At 35.9% G+C, this 21,601-nt stretch overlaps 1 protein-coding gene across 1 annotated transcript in view; it reads right to left on the bottom strand.

Moving 5' to 3' along the window:
- Window positions 1–21,601, bottom strand: part of LOC136145503 (mitochondrial adenyl nucleotide antiporter SLC25A24-like) — a 92,106-nt gene that overhangs the window by 14,129 nt on the left and 56,376 nt on the right. The window contains exons 8-12 of the mRNA XM_065903856.1: window positions 20,955–21,062; window positions 18,052–18,219; window positions 11,847–11,997; window positions 10,544–10,707; window positions 7,781–7,901 (exon numbers count right to left, since the gene is read on the bottom strand). Of these exons, the coding sequence (XP_065759928.1) occupies window positions 7,781–7,901; window positions 10,544–10,707; window positions 11,847–11,997; window positions 18,052–18,219; window positions 20,955–21,062 (712 nt within the window). The remainder of the gene's footprint in view (window positions 1–7,780; window positions 7,902–10,543; window positions 10,708–11,846; window positions 11,998–18,051; window positions 18,220–20,954; window positions 21,063–21,601) is intronic.

Raw genomic sequence — 21,601 nt, 5'->3', positions numbered from 1 at the left:
CCAATAAGAAACTACAGAAGAGAGTTTCCTAGTAACTAGGTGGGTCTACAAAGAACCCACAAAAGAGCTGATGAGAGAAAGAAAGAGCTTCACGAGACGTCAGGGCAGAAAACTCAAGTGCTGCTCACTATGGTCTTAGGTAAACACTGGCCTGCTGGTCCTTTCCTCACCTCTCTGTTGTACTGGGACTCTGAGGGGGTGGGCAAGCTAAAGAAACTGAATCCTAGATGGGAAAAAACAAGAAGCCAAAAATGCCTCTCTCTCATCATAGGCCTTTTGTCTGTGGCAGGTCTGAGCAGAGGTAGAGAAAGAAATTTTAGTTTAAATCAAGATTGAAGTTTTGATGACTGTGCTAGGCCAAACATTTTATTAACTGAAAGTGATAAGAAAGGTGGTGATATTTGCCCTGAAGTTCATCTAGAGCAAACAAAGAACCAGCCTCAAAAAATGAATTCAAAGAGACTCTGGGAAAAGTCACAAAGGCCTTTATATCACACAAGTTATACTTGTTCCCATACTTAAAATACTCAGTTACAATACAATCTCACACCTGTTAGAATGGCTGTTAACAAAAAGACAAGAATAACAAGTGTTGGTAAGGATGTGAAGAAAAGGGAACCCTCAGGTACTATTGGTGGGAATGTAAACCAGTGCAGCCAATAAGGAAAACAGAATGGAGATTAGTCAAAAAACTAACAGTAGAACTAACATATGACCTAGTTGGGGCTTCCTAGGTGGTGCGGTGGTAAAGAACCCACCTGCTAATGCAGAAGGTGCAAAAGACAGGTTCAATCTCTGGGTCAGGAATATCCCCTAGAGTAAGAAGGGGCAACCTGCTCCAGTATTCTTGCCTGGACAATTCCATGGACAGAGGAACCTGACCAGGCTATAGTCCATGGGGTCGCAAAGAGCCAGACATGACTGAGCAACTGAGCATGACCTAGTTATCCACTTTTGGATATTTATCCAAAGAAAATAAAAACACTAATCCAAAAAGATATATGCACAGTGAGCTCCAACAGTCATCTTGGTCATGTGGTGGTCTGATCAGCATCATCTTGATTGTTTTAAGCATCAGTTAATCTTCATTTCTAGGGCTGATTTGTTCCCACTTTCTTGAGGCCAGTTCTTGGAAATATGCAAGATGGAGCAGCCTATCTCATGGTTACAGTCTGGTTATCAGCTTTTTCACTCTGGTTATAAGTAACTGCAAGACAACTCAGGAATGTGCATCAGACACTGTTACCTATGTCCTTCAGGGAGGAAATAAAGATTCTGTGATGCTATTGTCCTAATCATTAACTGCCTGAGCACCTGTTTTGTGTGTGTGTGTGTGTGTGTGTGTGTGTGTGTGTGTGTGTGTGTGACTAAGAGGAGTCCTGGGTGACTACAGATTTTTTTATAAACAAAGAGGCAGGCAACATAGAGAGGCTTTCATACCTCGGAGGGTCCTGCAAGGTCTTGCTTGGTTTCAAAATGAATTGAGGCAGCTGTTAGAGAAACACCCTAAATTCTAGACACTTTACATATATAATTCTCATATAAGTCCTATAACAATCCTTCAAATCAGGAATTAATAACCCCTCTTTTTTTTCACATATGTGATGCCTATCAAGAAAACTGGGTGACTTTCTCAAAAAACAGAATCATGATTCATATTCAAGTTTATCTGGTCCCAACAAACATGTCCTTTCTAAAGGTCACATTAGTTCCTGTTTCTGACATCTTTAAGTTCCAGATAATTTATCAAAAATCTCTGAGCTCTAGTTTCTTTGTGGACAAGATTGGATTAAAAATGCCTGCTCTCCTTCCTTCTAAGGATACTGGAAGAATCATGAGATAATACATTATACATTATAAAGAGGAAAGGAACAATACCTTATTGCTCCTTCCTCTGCAGACAGATTTATATTGGAGGTAATCATATAAGGGGATCATAAATATAATCATAAATTGCTTGGGGTATACTATACTAAAAGCCATTATATCGTCTCTGAAAAACAATTAAAAACAGAATGCTTGCTTTAAATGTAAGTTTACTGGTCTACGAACATAAAAAACAAAAGTAGAGAATGGAAACCATTCCTTTTTCACTTGTTCACTGAAACAAAAAACTTATTTGGATTATGCAAGTCATTACCAATCTAATAATTATCTTGGCTACAGTAATCCAGACTGTACATGAGTGACGTGGAGGAAGACTGGCCACTATGTGCACCTGTTTGAATTTTCTTTGGGCAAATTTGTTAAGCCTCAGGATAACTTCCTGTTGCCTATGCAACATCCTGCATAGACTTCCTGGTAGCCTTCTGTGATATGTCAGGGTGAGTAACGAAATAACATTGTAAACAACCCTTCAACTTGCAGTGAGGCATTATTACCATCCCCTCCCTAGGAAAACAAAGGTTATTTATGAGAAAGAGAGGATGACTAAGAAAATTGACTATAAAATTACTAAGTTTTAAAAAATGAATTAAAATATGCCCATTTTAGTTACCTTTTTATTCTGTTTAAATGCTAAGGCATTTAATCTTAAATGCAAGGCTTCATTAGCCACCTGTTATACTAAAATTTTTTCAACCATTTTAAAATTCTCCCCTTTATACCAATTTCTTTTGCTATTTTTAACTGACCTATATAATTTCATTTCTGATTACAAAATGATGCATGTTTATTGTGTGGAAAATACAGAAAATCACAGAAGAAAAAAAGTAAGCATGATCTCACTGTCCAAAGGTTTAACTTAAATGTGAAGACTTTCACTTCCTCCCTCCCCTGTCTTTTGTATAACTGCTTTACTGCATATTCTTTTTGTTGATTAAAATAATCTCAGATTACATATTACTATTTTGAATATTGCTTTTCCTAGTTCATATAGTATAGCCATTTGTCCATGTCATTAACACTCCTATATCATTATATCAAATAACTGTTTAATACTGTACTGTGTTATGTTTAAATATTTTGTTAAACATATTCATTATTATAATTCTCTGCTATTATAAACAATGAAAAATATAAACTCTCTAAAAGATAAATCTTAACCTTTTTTCCCCTCTCTTCCTCTATTGCTTTATTTTGTATTACATGAATATTTCCTACATAAAATGGCCACATCTTAATAGGGTATTAGCTCTATAAAGGGTTTTTCTTTCATTAATTCACCAAATACTCAACAAGAAGCTTGTACTGATAGGCTATATTGCTTTAACAAATAGACCCAAAAATGTAACCAGCTAAAAGTAATTATTTCTCACTCACATAGTAGTACTACACAGGTGTTCCAGGTCACAGTTACCTTTCCTCCATGCAGCTTCAGGAAATCTAATTTCAGGCTTAGAAACTGTACTTGTCATTTCCACTCACATTCCATTGGAAAGAACTTCACCATATGTTTACCCTCACTACCGGGGATGCTGAGAAATCTTTAGGTGTATTTCAAGGAAGAAGGGGAGATTGCATATTTTTTGGACACCCAGACATCTCTAACTTAGTACTATGAAGAAACCTGAGGAAATATGTTTCTCTGGATAGTTCAATATTCTGAAATTAACTCCTTAATTTACAAGCAAAAATCTTAAGAAGCTTTATTTCAAAAAATTAAGCAATATATATACTTTCACAAAAGAAAAATTAAAGCAGGCTACAGTGTCACAATGCCTTAAAATTTTTTTATAGACCCACAAAATTTAGAGTAGGCTTTTCTTTCCAGGATCACCTGTAAGCTATTCCACTAAAGTCTATATATTACCTTGTGCTTCATACTATGTCTAATGTACCACTATTTCTTGGTATTCTTAATCTATCCTCCCCTGATGTGGTTATTGAGGTCATTATACTCATATGGTCCTTCCCTCGACATAATCTTCTATTTTCCTATGGCAGTGTTCTACTGGTCTGACTTTTCCAGTAATAAGATAAAATTTTATGTTTTCACATAGCCCTGTGTCTTCCTTAACCAGACTTGTTCTTAGTCATTCACAGAACCCATAGCTTTTACAGAAGGGACTTTTAAAAATTGTTTCCTTCCTGATATTTTCAGTGATTATAGTTATTTTAAAGGAGATATAGCAGATGTCAGGTCAGAAATTCATTCCTTCCTCTTAAGGCTTTTCTTCTCTAATTATAGATCCACTACCTTGGCTAAGAAAAATCTCTGCTGAGGCTGGTGTAAGTATGAACTCTTAACAGAACAATATTACATTTCTTAAAGTTCAGATACTACTCTACACAGCAAGGAAAGTCAACTACACTAATTGATTACAGGAAAATCACATCAATGACAGTTTTCACTTGTCCTTCCAGTAATAGGTCTGAGAATTCAAGTGTATTCAGGAGTTTCTAACTCCCTCTGTTCAGTTCAGTTCAGTCGCTCAGTCATGTCCAACTCTTTGCGACCCCATGAATCACAGCACGCCAGGCCTCCCTGTCCATCATCAACTCCCGGAGTTTACTCAAACTCATGTCCATCATGTCGGTGATGCCATCCAACCATCTCATCCTCTGTCGTCCCCTTCTCCTCCTGCCCCCAACCACTCCCAGCATCAGGGTCTTTTCCAATGAGTCAGTTCTTCACATCAGGTGGCCAAAGTATTGGAGTTTCTGCTTCAGCATCAGTCCTTCCAATGAATTCAGGACTGATTTCCTTTAGGATGGGCTGGTTGGATCTCCTTGCAGTCTAAGGGACTCTCAAGAGTCTTCAACACCACAGTTCAAAAACATCAATTCTTCGGTGCTCAGCTTTCTTTATAGTCCAACTCTCACATTCATACATGACTACGGGAAAAACCATAGTTTTGACTAGACGGACCTTTGTTGGCAAAGTAATGTCTCTGCTTTTTAATATGCTGTCTAGGTTGGTCATAACTTTTCTTCCAGGGAGTAAGCGTCTTTTAATTTCATAGCTGCAGTCACCATCTACAGTGATTTTGGAGACCCCCAAAATAAAGCCTATTACTGTTTCCATTGTTTCCCCACCTATTTGCCATGAAGTGATGAAACTGGATGCCATGATCTTAGTTTCCTGAATGTTGAGCTTTCAGCCAACTTTTTCACTCTCCTCTTTCACTTCCATCAAGAGGCTCTTTAGTTCCTCTTCACTTTCTGCCATAAGGGTGGTGTCATCTGCATATCCAAGGTTATTGATATTTCTCCCAGCAATCTTGTTTCCAGCTTGTGCTTCATCCAACCCAGCCTTTCTCATGATGTACTTTGTATATAAGTTAAATAAGCAGGGTGACAATATACAGCCCTGACATACTCCTTTCCATATTTGGAAAGGAGTCTATTGTTCCATGTCCAGTTCTAACCATTGCTTCCTGGCCTGCATACAGATTTCTCAAGAGGCAGGTCAGGTGGTCTGGTATTCCCATTTCTTTAAGAACTTTCCACAGTTTGTTGTAGTCCATACAGTCAAAGGCTTTGGCATAGTCAATAAAGCAGAAATAGATGTTTTTCTGCAACTCTCTTGCTTTTTCGATGATCCAACGGATGTTGGCAACTTGATCTCTGGTTCCTCTGCCTTTTCTAAATCCAGCTTGAACATCTGGATGTTCACAGTTCATGTACTGTTGAAACCTGGCTTGAAAACTCCCTCTGTAGTTTATCATTAATATCCCATCATCAATATTAATGTAATTAACAACATCATCATTGTAACAATTATGTACTGGGCTGAACATCAAATTATCTAGTAAAAATATTTCACACAAACCCTATGGCAAGTGAAACAGTGTCATTAGCTATTCCTTTAAATAGCTAATGCGTGTGTGCGTCCCCCTTTACCTTCAATTTTTCTAGGTGAGCAAGCAGAGGGAAGCCATCAGAGCTTAAAGTTTGGGATTAACTCAGTAGGTGTTCAGTGAGCGCAATACCACCTCCTAGGAAGCAACTTGAAAATTTATGAAAGAATTTTAAAATTATTCTTAATAAAAAATTTTGGAGTAGTTTGAGATTTACAGGAAATTTGTGATGATCATACAAAGAATACTGAGGTATCTCATGCCCAGTTTCCTCCTGTTATTAACATTTGTAATTAGTAAGGTACATTTGTCACAAAGAAGCAATATTGCTAAGTTATTAACTGAAACCCGTAGTTTATTCACGTTTCTTTGTTTTTAACCTACCACCCCTTTTATTGCCCAGGATCCCACCCAAGATACCACATCCCGTCCAGTCATGATGGCTCCTTAATTTCCTATTGGCTTGGCTATGAGAGTTCTCAGATCTTCTTCGTTTTTGATGATCTTGAAAAACTTTGATGACAGTTTTGTAGAGTACTAATCAAAGAATTTTGTAAACTCTCATTCAGTTTAGATTCCTCTGATGTCTTTCTTATAATTATGGGGTTTTGGGAGGAAGACACAGAGGTAAATTGCCATTCTCAACACACGGTACTGGTAGTACATATGATCAGTATTGAGCTTCCCTGGTGGCTCAGATGGTAAAGCGTCTGCCTACAATGCGGGAGACCTGGGTTCAATCCCTAGGTCAGGAAGATCCCCTGGAGAAGGAAATGGCAACCCACTCCAGTATTCTTGCCTGGAAAATCCCATGGATGGAGGAACCTGGTAGGCTACAGTCTGTGGGGTCGCAAAGAGTCGGACACAACTGAGCGACTTCACTTCACATTATCAGTATAACTTAGCTGATACTGACTTTGATTAGCTGGCTGAAGCAATGTTTGTCAGATTTCTCCAATTAATCTAAGTAACTTTTCCGCCTTCCATATTTCACTCTTTAAAAGTCACTATGCATAGCCCACACCTAATGAGTGGGGAGTTAATTCTACATAAATTATTTGGAATTCTTCTGCAAAGAGTTGTTTCTTCTCTCCCATTTATTCAATCATTAATTTACATTAATGTGTACTCATGAATATTTTATGTTGGATTATAATGCCATACTACTTCATTCTGTTGCTAAAATTTCTCCAGCTTTGGTAATTTGGAGCTCTTTCTGTGGGCTCCTGTGCCCCGTTGACATATCTCCTTCAGTGTGTGTACATGTGTGGGTTTGACTTTTGTTTTATTTGGTTTTATGAGCACTTCTTTACTTTCTGGCACTACAAGATGCTTCAGGGTCAACACAGGTACTTACTTCCCGATTCCCAGAACCAGTTATTTCCTGGAGTCCTGCTTCCTTATTGGAGAATGGTATTAGAAACCAAGAATTGGGCATGTGCTCACTGCTACAGGGGTGTTGTTTCTCTGGGGCGATTTCAGCTGATGATGCAAAGAAACAAAGGTGTGTGTGCTGTAAATACAGCTAACTACAAACGTTCCCTAGATGTAACTATCTGTATCTATATTAAGATAACTATGAGTTCTTACTGATGTCTCCAACAGTAGTCCTTAACACATAGAATAGGGCCTCCTGCTCTTGTTTATCTCTAACCTTCCACTCCAACAGTGAGAAAGGTGGCTCCCATCATCTGCCATCATGTACTTAACTATCAAATTTCAGTATACAGGTATGCATACGTTAGTTGCTCAGTCATGTCCTACTCTTTGCAACCCTATGGACTGTAGCCCGCCAGGCTCCTCTGTTCATGGAATTCTCCAGGCAAGAGTACTGGAGTGGGTTGCCATTCCATTCTCCAGGGAATCTTCCCGACACAGGGATCAAACCTGGGTCTCCCACATTGCAGGCAGATTCTTTACCGTCTGAGTCACCAGCGAAGCTCATACATGCATAGTGGTTTCAGAATTGTTAAACTGTACCTCTGTGGGAAGCAATTTTTATCAACTATAGCATAATGCTCATGTGCAGTTCTTTTTACCTTTAGTCTTAACAGACTGGTGGAAGCTCTTTTTGATGGTCATAATGTTTGTAGGGGTGGCTCTGACATTTATAAGGGAGGACCCAGGAATACTAAATGTCCTGAAATGTGATGCACAATTCTGCACAAAATATTGCATACATGATTTACACATCCCACTGGCCATGTGTGCAAGTAAAACCTGTTTATTATCTATTTTTACACGGTTTTAATTTTCATTAAACATTTCAAGAAAGTAAGTATCATGTAAATCAAGGGAAAATCACATTTCTTTTGTTCAGAACATTACCAAGTAAACATTTACCATTTGGGAAAATAATGTCACTGATGGTAACACTGCTTGTGGTATTTGAGCTGCCAAAGCAACTTCTCTGCATCTGTTGTTGTCACATTTGTGTAATTCTGTGTGTGTATACAATCATGCTTATTTATCCTTTATTTTAAATGTCAAATACAAGGAAAAATTGTCTAAAGATTCAACTGAATATATTTGTCTTACTTGGAGTTCCTGGTTCCAATGAAATGAAGTAGATGCTAAGTTTTCAATTGTTCTACTTCTCCTAGAAACTGGAGGAAAAGTAAAAGGAAATAAAATCCCTTAAATACATTTCAGTGAAGATGGGAGAGAGTGAAAATCTGAAAATTTCAAAATTGGGCATGAGTGCTGCCCTACGGCCCCTAAGAAGTTGGCAGAGGAGTTTGTAACACATGTCCTAGGGAGGAACAGAGGACTCAGCAGTAGATCTCAGAAATCTCCACAAAATGTTGTACTCTAAGAGATGGCCCTATGTGTAGAGGAAACTATGTTGAGCAAGACTGAAACTGGATATGACCGAAGGGGAGAGGCAAAAATAGAATGCTCAGAAAGTGCTGGTGGACTGAGGCCCTGAGGGTGCAGATTTCACCAAGTTCCCACACACTAAACCTTCTAAGATTGCAGCATCTTGGAAGGTGATTACTTTGCTTCCTGGTGATGGAATCCTTTAAACAATGTGTACAAGCCCACGGGTCCTTAACTAGGCTGGGTTTAAGAACCCAGCAAGAAGAGATATGACTACACAAAGGCAGCGATCTTAAGTCGTCCTGTGAGCAATGAAGCTTAGAAAGCTACCTTGGATTTAGAAAGATGGTAACGATAACCCAATATGCAAAACAGAAAAAGAGACACAGAAGTACAGAACAGACTTTTGAACTCTGTGGGAGAAGGTGAGGGTGAGATGTTTCGAAAGAACAGCATGTATATTATCTATAGTGAAACAGATCACCAGCCCAGGTGGAATGCATGAGACAAGTGCTCGGGCCTGGTGCACTGGGAAGACCCAGAGGAATCGGGTGGAGAGGGAGGTGGGAGGGGGGATCGGGATGGGGAATACGTGTAACTCTATGGCTGATTCATATCAATGTATGACAAAACCCACTGAAATGTTGTGAAGTAATTAGCCTCCAACTAATAAAAAAAAAAAAGAAAACTGAAAGAAAAAAAAGGGGGGGGGGGGAGGACATATGTATACCTATAACTGATTCATGCTGATGTATGGCAGAAACCAACGCAATATTTTAAAGCAATTATCTTTCAATTAAAAATAAATGCATTAAAAAAAAATGATCATACTTTCTCATAAAAAAAAAAAAGAAAGCTACCTTGGCCTCCTCTACCAGAAAAAGATGTGCCCTGGAGAAGGGATGAAAGTATTCTGGCTAATGGAAAGTATTAAGCGCCATTGTAGATGAATAACTTTGCATTATGGTATAAACCTTAGACTTGTGAGTAATTTTGGTTAATTTATCACCAAGAAACTGATCACCTTGAGGAAATGAATAAAGTCAAATTTTCATATCAGCAAGGCTAAGTCTTCAGGCCTGGACTGTATCTGTTTAGCCTGGAAGTTCTTCAGCTGAGTCTGTTGTGGCCAACCAGCCCATTACCACTGTCTCATCACACTTTTATTTAATTCCAGCATAGAATATGATTCTTTTTTTCATAAAACCAAGAAGAGAGATTTGGAATTTCAACTGACTCAATCAACTCCTAAGTTGAAATAAGAATTGCTTTCAGAAATAATGAATTTAATTTTAAAAACTCAAATGTTTTTCAAGCAGAAGATAAAAGAAAATTCCTCCAATGCTAATTTGGTTTCAGTGCTGACTTCCTTTAAACAGTTGAAAGTATCAAGAATAAAAACCAACAATGTTTACATTTGCAAATGAAAGTACCCAGAGAAATAAGCAATGTGTATCATGTCATCACTATTCCATCTACAATCTGATAGAAGGAATTATGAAACTCACATTTTATTTTGCTTAAAAGAAGGGAACTAGACTGATCTTCCACACAACATCAATTTTAAATACACTGATTTTTCTTCTAGTGTATAAAATATTTTCAAGCTCTGCTTTTTAAAAAATTGTTTAAATACAAAAAAGCTAACACAAACTGCTATAACTAACCAAATGTTTTATACAGTGGTACTATGGTATCTTCCAACCCAATAAAAACAAGTTTCAAGTTAGGATTCTGAGTAGTGGGAAATGTAAATTGAATCTGTGGATGTGAAGGATTTTAAATCAAAGAACTTTAACAGGATAATTATTTAATATATAAATTCAGTAATAGATAAAAAGAAAATATTTTAACAATTACTTGATATCTCTTTCCTTTCAGGAAAAAAGTCAGTTTCTCCTTACAAATGAAGTATTACCTTACAATTAGGTGATTATAGTAAAGGAAACAACTTGATATTCTACTTTCTAAGTGAATCCCACATGTCCTTTCACTTTTTCAAAAGTCACACAGCTAATGCATACTGAAGGAAGCACCTTTATGATGTTTGGCGTGACGCCCCTGAAAAATCCCCTTTTTCCTTCTTTGTTATATATATCTTGAATGAGCTGAATCATAGACGTTGTTCTATGTTTTTCTTCCAGTGCTATAAAGGAAAAAATCAATGTAATACAATACTTAATCTAAAGATAGTTCAGTGGTTAAAGTGAGAATTCATAGAGGTTGAAATTACTTCAGAGTATGCGTCTCTCCCTACATGTAGAATTGTCTGTGCAGTCCAAGCTGTAGTCTCTAGATACATGAAGCTGCACATTTAAATTAATTAAAATTAAGCAAAACCAGAAAATCAGTTTGTCAGTTGCATTAACAACATTTCAAGTGCTTAATAGCCCTGTGTCATTAATGGCTACCATACTGGATAGCACAAATAAAAAACAACTCCATCACTGCAGAAAGCCCTCTTGGACAGCACTTGAAATTCTTTCACAAAGGACCTCAAAGGAGCATCTGGAATTGTGTATGACATACATATTTTGATAGAGGGATAGACAGATCTTCACCTGAACTGCAATATAAATAAATTTTTTAAAATCTCACTAAAAAGAGGAGAAAAAGCATTTAAAAGAAGATAACTTACCACATGACCCCTTGAATAGTTAACTCAGGATGACAATCGGATTATATGGGGTTTCTTTTTCTTATCAAAAAATGACATGTGTGTTTTCTTATAGTCTAAATTCCTAATATTTCACTTGAGAGAAATAAAACAGATACCCTCTACTTAATATATCTTGCTAAATGTACTGGAAAACAAAATAACTGCATTCAGATTCACAAGTGTATTAAGTTCCTGATGCAGACTATGATAAGAGTAGAGTTAGGGGGAAATACGTGCATATTGAGCAAATGATGACTCAATTTGAAGAAAGAAAAATCTTTTCTATTGTTCTGCATGGAACTGCCTAATTTGAAACTCCGTGGAAATCATCAATAATTGAAGGAAATGTGGAGAGTTCCAAATAGAACTTTGGAGAAGAAATAAAATCTAAAATTCGCAAGACTCTGCAATAAAACAACAAATCCAAGATTCATGCTTTAAATATCAGAGAATTAGCTTTCGATTTTTTTATTAATTCTACCATTTTTGTTTTTGAAATCATTAATTTCTACTCATTTAAAACAATTTATTTTTAACAGTCTTATGTTAGTTCTTACTACTGTTTCATTAAAATTACTTTAAATAACTTTTAAAACGTATGTTTATTTCACTTATATAAAACTCACCTTGAGCCTGCATACGAGTTCTAATGAGGTTCAGGGGGAAGCCGGCCATCTGACCACAAGCATGAGACACTGTACTACATCCCAGCAAAATCACTATTCCAGGGTCTGGAGAGCCTCTTGCGTGTTGTTCTAGCCAACGATTCTTCAAATGCTGGCAGAAAAAAGAGGAGTAAATACCCTCTAACTCCTATGCAAGTCTAAGCACAGCACAGCAACTCTAAGCAGAGCAAAGCTCACTGCTCACTCAGTTTCAATAAACATTTACGAGTAGCTTCTTGATTCGAGAATTATAAAGAGCATTTTCATCGACATCATCTCATTTAATCCCTACAGAAATTGGTTAAGTTAATACTGTCACCTCATTTTATAAATTTTACAAATGAAGAAAGTAATTCAGAGACTAAATGAATTATCAGATCAGAAAACTGAAAAATAATAAGTCAAGCTTGGTCACTTGAATTTAGTAACTGTTCTTTCCAAAATCTTCACAAAAGATTGTTCCTATTCTTCCTTGTACAGAGGAGGCATCTCTGGTGTCCTATTGGGCATCGAGTGCACAGATGTTTTCAAATTAATGATTCACACAATTTCGGTGTGAGTTCTCTGCTTGCTCTCTGTTCATGCTTTATTTTGTTTTGCTTGATTGTTTTGGTCTGTGAGGATATTCAAAGACCTAAGCAAAATCTGAAGATTCTCAGAGGGATTAACAGGACACTGCAGAGAAGACTGGATAATGCACTCTAAATTAACAAATCCATATTTTCTCAAATTTTAAGAAAGATTCATCTTTCTAGATTTGCTTTTCTGTGAATAAAAATGGCCAGAAAAATTATATACAAGTAATTGGTTGAAAATATCACTAGGTGCTTTTAGAACTATTCATTAATTAAAGGATACAACTCCACCATTATATACTGGGACAATTACTATCAAAAATATAATTTGACACTTTTGAAAAAATGAATTTCAAAATGTCCTTACTCAGTGTGCATTTATTAGAGTTATGCAATAATAAAGAGAGAAATGTGTAATGGCACTCTGTCACAACAGCAAAAAATATTTAACTGTAAAAATAAAAGAATGGAGGGAGCCCAACATAAACAGGGGCAAATAATTTATTTTAATATGATCATAGAAAAGAAAATAAATATATGGTATAATATTGAATAAATTCTACGAAAACATAACTGTATTTCTTTCACAGCTAAATGAAATTGGCTATCTTTCATATAATGGTGGTACCACTTACCAGAAATACCACTAGGCTTGTACCTAGAGAGACAATTTTCTTGTGTTGAGAAAGAATTTTAAGTTAATCTAGTCACATACTCTCAATGTCCTTATAACCAAGGACATTGTTGGTTGGTATATATTGTTAAATATATGGTATATATTGTTATTTAAATGGTATATATTGTTAAAGTGGTCACCTGAAGCAGATGAATAGCCATAAAATGAAATGACTGGCTGAAGTAAGGGGAGCAACCTACACTTCACTAGAAGGCTATTTACACTATCGCTCTTGCCTCTCCCCCCACCCCCCCCAATTACTACTCTCCTCAATTCTCATTTTCACAACTGTACACTATTACCTCAGTTTTCTTAGTTTTAACTGATATTACATCAGATTTTTCTAGGGAGCTAAAAAACCTGAATTTCAGGCCTCTTCCAAGAACAATGAAATCAGAATATCCTAGGATATAGCCCCCAAATCTTATTTTTTAAATATCCACAGGCAGATGATTCTGATATGCATATAGAGTTGAAAACAACTATTTTATCAGCCCTGAGGTACTTAATTATTTTTTCAGACCCACCCCTCTTAATTATGACCTCATAACTATTCTGTAGCTTTTACGTTACTTATAATTCACAGTAAATGTCAGATGTCAACTTAATTCTTCTTCATATGGGTGTTTCAAGTTTAAGGTAACTGGTGCAATAGAAAACTGTGAGACAATCACAAAGAGTAAATTCCTAGGTAAAAAAATGAAGTGATAAGTTTAGAGTAGAATATTTAGAATTTGAGTAATCACCACAAATAGCTCTGGAGTATATTCAGCTTAGTTTGGGGGTTTTATTGTTCTTTCTTTTTTTAATTAAACTATAGTTGATTTACAATATTGTGTTAGTTTCAGGCATACATCAGAGTTTTGTATGTACGTAAGTTTTCAGATTCTTTTCCACTGGACAAGATATACTGAATATAGTTCCCTGTGCCATACAGTAAATTCTTGTTTATCTATTTTATATATAGTGATGTGTATTTGCTAATTCTATGCTTCTAATTTGTAGCCACTTCCCCTTTGGTAATCAAATAAACCATATGTTTATTTTATGTGTCTCTGAGTCTGTTTCTGTTTTGTAAATTAAATCATTTATACTATTTTTTAGATTCTACATATAAGTGATCAAATTGCCAACATAAGTTGACAGAAAAAGCAAGAGAATTCCAGAAAAACATCTACTTCTGCCTCATTGGCTACACTAAAGCCATTGACTGTATGGAACACAACAAACTGTGGAAAATTCTTAGAGATAGAAATACCAGACCACCTTACCTGCCTCCTGAGAAATCTATATGCAAGTCAAGAAGCAACAGTGAGAACTGAACATGGAACAAAGGACTGGTTTCAAACTGAGAAAAGGAGTACAACAAGGCTGTATATTGTCACCCCTCTTATTTAACTTATATGCAGAGTACCTCATGCGAAATTCTGGGCAGGATGAAGCACAAGCTGGAATCAAGACTGCCAGAAGAAATGTCAATAACCTCAGATATGCAGATAACACTACCCTAATGGCAGAAAGAAAATAAAGTTTTGCACTGTTTCCATTGTTTCCCCATCTATTTGGCATGAAGTGATAGGACCAGATGCCACGATCTTCGTTTTTCGACTGTTGAGTTTTAAGCCAGCTTTTTCACTCTCCCTTTCACCTTCATCAAGAAGCTCTTTAGTTCCTCTTTTTTGGAAAAATGTCTCTTTAGGACTTCTGTCCATTTTTTGGTTGAGTTGTTTGTTTTTCTTTTTCTTTTTTGATACTAAGGTATTTTTACATTTTAGAAATTATGCCTTTGTCAGTTGCATTGTTTGCAAAAATTTTCTCTCATTGTGTAGAATGTACTTTCATTTTGTTTACAGTTTCCTTTTCTGTGGAAAAGTATTTCCCATTTGCTTATTATAAGTAAGGTGAAAAGTCAGCCCTCAGATTGGGAGAAAATAATAGCAAACGAAGCAACAGCAAAGGATTAATCTCAAAAATATACAAGCAACTCCTGCAGCTCAATTCCAGAAAAATAAATGACCCAATCAAAAAATGGGCCAAAGAACTAAACAGACATTTCTCCAAAGAAGACATATAGATGGCTAACAAACACATGAAAAGATGTTCAACATCACTCATCATCAGAGAAATGGAAATCAAAACCACAATGAGGTACCATTACACGCCAGTCAGGATGGCTGCTATCCAAAAGTCTACAAGCAATAAATGCTGGAGAGGGTGTGGAGAAAAGGGAACCCTCTTAACACTGTTGGTGGGAATGCAAACTAGTACAGCTGCTATGGAGAACAGTGTGGAGATTTCTTAAAAAACTGAGAATAGAACTACCATATGACCTAGCAATACCACTTCTGGGCATACACACTGAGGAATCCAGATCTGAAAGAGACACGTGCACCCCAATGTTCATCACAGCACTGTTTATAATAGCCAGGACATGGAAGCAACCTAGATGCCCATCAGCAGATGAATGGATAAGGAAGCTGTGGTACATATACACCATGGAATATTACTCAGCCGTTAAAAAGAATTCATTTGAATCAGTTCTAATGAGATGGATGAAACTGGAGCCCATTATACAGAGTGAAGTAAGCCAGAAAGATAAAGACCAATACAGTATACTAACGCATATATATGGAATTTAGAAAGATGGTAACGATAACCCTATATGCAAAACAGAAAAAGAGACACAGATGTACAGAACAGACTTTTGAACTCTGTGGGAGAAGGTGAGGGTGGGATGTTTCGAAAGAACAGCATGTATATTATCTATGGTGAAACAGATCACCAGCCCAGGTGGGAGGCATGAGTCAAGTGCTCGGGCCTGGTGGGCTGGGAAGACCCAGAGGAATTGGGTGGAGAGGAAGGTGGGAGGGGGGATTGGGATGGGGAATACGTGTAACTCTATGGCTGATTCATATCAATGTATGACAAAACCCACTGAAAAATAAAAAATAAAAAAAAAGAAAACATTGGTACAGGAAGGGATACAAGATGGTGGAATAGAAGGACTTGAGCTCATCTTCTCTCAGGAAAACATCAAAATCAAAACTAACTACTAAAGAACCATAGATAAAATATGCACACTACTAGATAAAAGATCAAAAGGACATAATGCATAGCACAGGGAATTCTATTGGGAAAAGAATTGAAAAAGAAGGGATATATGTATATGTATAACTGAATCACTTTGATGTACACCAGAAACCAATACATTATACATCAACTATCCTACAATATAAAATTTTAAAAATTTAAAGCAAAATATTGGTATGATTTATGTCCAAGAATGTTTTGCTATGTTCTCTTCTAAGAGTTTTATGGTGTCATGTATTATATATAACTCTTTAGGTCACTTTGAATTTATTTTTGTGTATGCTGTGAGGAAGTGTCCTAACTTCACTGATTTACATGAGGCTGTCCAGCTTTGCCAACACCACTTTCTGAAGAGGCTGCCTTTTCTCCATTGTATATTCCTTTCTCCTTAATTAATAGATAACAGGTATGTGTGTTTATTTCTGGGCTCTCTACTGTTCAACTGATCTAGATATATATGTCTTTGTGCCAATGACACGCTTTTTTGGTTACTGTAAATTTTGTAGTATTGTCTGAAGTCTAGGAGGGTTATGCCTCCATTTTATTCTTTTTCTTCAGTATTGCTTATGCAATTCTGTTCCACATAAATTTTAGTATTATTTGTTCTAGTTCTGTGAAAAATGTCATGTGTAATTTGACAGGGATTGCATTAAATCTGTAGGTAGCATTGTGTAGTATGACCAATTTAACAATATTGATTTTTCCAATCTAAGAGCATGGGATATCTTTCCAGTTTTTAAATCATCTTCAGTTTCCTTTATCAATGATTTATATTTCTCAGAGTACAGGTCTTTCACCTCCTTGGTTAGGTTTATTTCTAGGGTTTTTTGGTCCCAATTTTAAACAGGAATTTTTTTAAACTTTCTTTTTGTAATATTTCATTGTTAGTGTAAAGAAACTCAACAGATTTCTGAGTGTTAATCTTGTACCTGATACCTTGCTGAATTCATTATTTCTGGTAGTTTTTATGTGGAGTCTTTAGGATTTTCTATATAGAGTATCCTGTTATTCGCATGTAATGACAATTTTACCTTTTCCCTTCCAATTTCCATATCTTGTAGGTTTTTTTGTTGTTTGATTGCTGTGACTAGGACTTCTAATACTGTGTTGAATAGAAATGGTGAGAGTGGGCAATCCTTGTTTTGCTTCAGAATTTAGAAAGAAGGCTTTTATAATAGCTTTCACTGTTGAGTATTATATTGCTGTGGGTTTGTCATAAATATTCCCTCTATATCCTTTTGGTGAGAGTTTCTATCATGAATGGATGTTGAATTTTAGCAAATGCTTTTTCTTTATTTATTGAGATGATCATGTGGTTTTCATCTTTTCTTTTGTTGATGTGCTGTATCACACTGATTGATTTGTGTATGCTGAACCATCCTTCTGACTCAGGGATGGATCCAACTTGGTTGTGGTGTGTGATCTTTTTTATGTGTTGCTGGATTTGCAACAAAATGTGTTTGGATTTGTAACAAAAATGTGTTGAGCATTTTTGTATCTATATTCATCAAAGACACTGGCTTGCAATTTTCTTTTTTTTGTAGTATGTCTGATTTTGCTATCAAGGTGACGGTGGCTTTGCAGAAAGGTCTTTCTTTATTATTATCAAAAACTAATTCAAACAAAAAAACACAAAACAAAAAGTTATTACTAGACTAGCAGACAACTAACATATAAAAAGAAAATCCAAATAAAACAATTCAGTTTACTTCTTGGTTGGAAGCTATTTCATGAAAAGTCCTTTACAGCCAGATTTTTAGAATAAAAACTAGTATTGAATCAAATTTTCAAAATACAAAACATCATGTTATAAGAATAAGCTCACCTCATAAACACAAAGATCTATGCCTGCATAAGGTATAATTCCTAGCAAGTTAGGAATATAACCTTTGAAAAAGGCTCTAGCACCTTCTTGCTTCAGAAGCTGCTTGCCACAATCAATAATCCCTGAGTACTGTCCAGTTTTACCTACAGCCAGTCTGGTCTTTATAACCTAAATGTGAAAGAATACAATAAAATATATATTGATCAGATTCACTCAACTCACCTAGCAATCTATTAAACTGTATTAGGTCAGGATGTTTGCTAATTATCATAGAAATAAAAAAAGAAAGCAATCTCAAATATAATTTTAACTTTTTGCTAACTCTTAATTATAAACAACTGATACAGTACAGAGGGTTTTTTTAATTATTTAAACAGGAAAATATTTGTGGCTTTAATTGATATACCCACTCAAACAGCTTTCATGTGCTATAAGGAAACATATTCTAAAACAAACCAGCTGAGATAACATCATTGACTTAAGATAAAGCAATAACATTCTCAAGGCAAGAATACTGGAGGTGGTAGCCATTCTCTTCTCCAGGGGATCTTCCTGACCCAGGGATTGAACCTGTCTCCCGCGTTGCACACAGATTCTTTATTGTCTGAGCCACCAGGGAAGCCCAAAATAAAGCAGCTATAGCCAAAATTCAAGTTTTAAAAAAGTATATGGTCATAGTAAAGTGAACAACAAGTATGGAAAAAACATTCTATAATATGCTAAAAATAAATACTCTGGGAACTATCGTTAACAACAAGGTCTATAAACTAATTTAATATAACTTGGGTTCATTTTGTGCTCATAAAGTAATAACATAACATGGGTTATTAAGACAATAGAGCCTCTTATAGGCTGTCTGTGATCCATATTCCTATGTTTAGTATAATTCTTCTAATAGAACTTCACTTATTTGGGTGCTCAGGGCTGGTGCACTGGGAAGACCCAGAGGGATGGGATGGAGAGGGAGGCGGGAGGGGGGATCGGAATGGGGAACACATGTAAATCCATGGCTGATTCATGTCAATGTATGCCAAAAACCACTACAATATTGTAAAGTAATTAGCCTCCAACAAATAAAAATAAATGGAAAAAAAAAAGAACTTCACTTATTGTCCTTTTAATTTTTATTAATCTAACAGAGTTCCAGATACGCTTCTCAAAGGAGGAAATGGCAACCCACTCTAGTACTCTTGCCTGGAGAATCCCATGGACAGAGGAGCCTGGCCAGCTCTGGCCCATAGGGTTGCAAAGAGTCAGACACAACTGAAGTGACTTAACATGCACACACGCAGATATACTTGGAGAAATGGCTCTCTAAAATATCCAAGACAAGAAAAACACAAACTTTGTCTTGATTGGACAACTGTATGTCTTGATGGAGCTTCCTCTGAGTAGTCAGTTGGAAGCCCAATGTACGAACTTCTCTGTAGGACCCAACACTTTGGATAATCCCATCTTAAAACTCTTTGCCTTCTCCAGGGCAGTGCACTCTCTTCTTACCCAGATAAATTTTTTCTGTCTGCTTCCCTGGCATGTTTTTTGTTCCTTTCATTCTCTAAACTAAGATTTTCTCAAAATTTAAAAATAAAATTATGACTTACTTCTAAGCAATGTCAAGGCTTTAACTAACACTTCTTCACAGATGACACGTCAAGACTTGAAATCTCTCAAGTCTTATTATTACATTTGCAACTTCCTGTAGAAAATCATAATTCAGTTGCCCACCAATAACTCAAATTAAATACAGGCAAACCTGAACTCATCATCTTTCAGAGTCTGGCTCACTTCCTCCATTCTGTACCTCTGTTAGAGACCTAACTCAGATATAACTCTCCTAAACACTTGGGCACAGAACCCAGACAGAACTTTGTCATCTTCCTTTCCCTTTCTTCTGTTTTCCATTTCTCAAGTGATCTTATGACTGTTCTAATGTGAGTCAGTTTCTCCTAGTCAATATCATATGCCAAGTCCTTATTATCACTTCTCTGAATGATAGCAATATCTTGTATCTAGTCATCTCATTTCTCTAGTCTCTGCTCCTCTAAAAAACTTTACCAGGATTACACTTCAAGCTCCAAAGTCTTTAATGGCTCTTATTTTTTAAGAAATTAAAGCTAAATTTCTTAAGTTGCATTGACGAGCCATTCTGATCTGGTTCCAACCCATTATTTATAGTATTGTCCTATCTACACCTGAATATCTGCTCTTATACCCCCATTCCTTTGCTTAAGTTGTTACTTACACTTAAAATCCACTTCCTCATCATCTCCAAACATCCAAATTCTAAGTCAAACTCACACACTCAACTCATGTCCTTCATGAAATCCATTAACTGGAATAATATCCCCCTTCTGAATTTCCATAATACTTGGTATTGATCTCCCTTCTAGAATTTATATTTATATTTGGACCCACTCCATTTTTCTGGCCTGGAGAATTCCATGGACTGTATGGTTCTTGGGGTTGCAAAGAGTTGGACACAACTGAGCAACTTCCACTTTCACTTTTCATCATTACTGATGTACATATTCTATCTCCCCTTCTGGACTATAATAAGCTCCATGACCAAAATGCCTGTCTGATTCAACTCTGGATCCAGAGAAGTACTTTAAAGTTTGTGAGTGTTCAATACAAATTTGATTTTATTAATGAATAAGTGATTCTATCAATTAATTAATCAATGAAATTATTTATCTTCTTAGTACAATACTAATTTTTTCCTAAACTAAAAATGACTGGGCAACTGACAGTTACTAAGGGCAACTGACACTTCATGTGAGACACATCTTATAACTATAAAGCTATTTATTGTATAAAATACTGATCTGTGGTTCACTTATTTTTTTAAATTACAATTTGCATTAAAAACATTCCTTTGGTTAAAATTTTGTAATAGTACATACCTCCATAGGGTAAATACAGGTCTGTGCAGTTGCACCAGCCAATGAACCAGAAATAAATCTTTCAATAATTCCTATTTTAGCACCATCAGAACTAAGCCATTTCTTATACTGTATAAATAAAAATATTAAAATGTATAAAAGTACTGAAATTGAATATACATTATTTGTTTATAACATTAATATTAATAACAATTATTTGAAAAAGTATTTCAGACACCCAACATTAGAATATCTATTAGAATATCTGATTTTAATTTTATGCAATTAATTGTCTAAGATAATGAGTAAGACCCCTCTATTTTCACCTCCTTTTCCTCTTTTTTTCTGCAGAAGAAGTTAGCTATTCATGAATTCATAAAAGTATTTCATAAAAGACATGCAAATGACACAAAGGAACTGTATTCTCTTATCTCTTTTTAGCCCCACCCCTTACACATGGAACATACTTCATATTGTTTGGATAGTAGATAATCAGGAATAGTAACTTTATGTGAGAGGCTTTTTGTTACAAAGAACAGTTTCCTGTTGTTAGCGTAGTAACAGAGAGATTATTGAATTACATGTGGAAATAAGGAAAACAGAAATATCAGTGTAAAGATCAGGCTTCACAGGGACTAAACTTCAAGGGACTAAATTTCAAGAAATGT

Source organism: Muntiacus reevesi, chromosome 1 (assembly GCF_963930625.1).
Source record: "Muntiacus reevesi chromosome 1, mMunRee1.1, whole genome shotgun sequence".
NCBI lineage: Eukaryota > Metazoa > Chordata > Mammalia > Artiodactyla > Cervidae > Muntiacus > Muntiacus reevesi.
The sequence above is the reverse complement of the archived record's forward strand: the minus strand, read 5'-3'. Positions and strand labels throughout refer to the sequence as shown.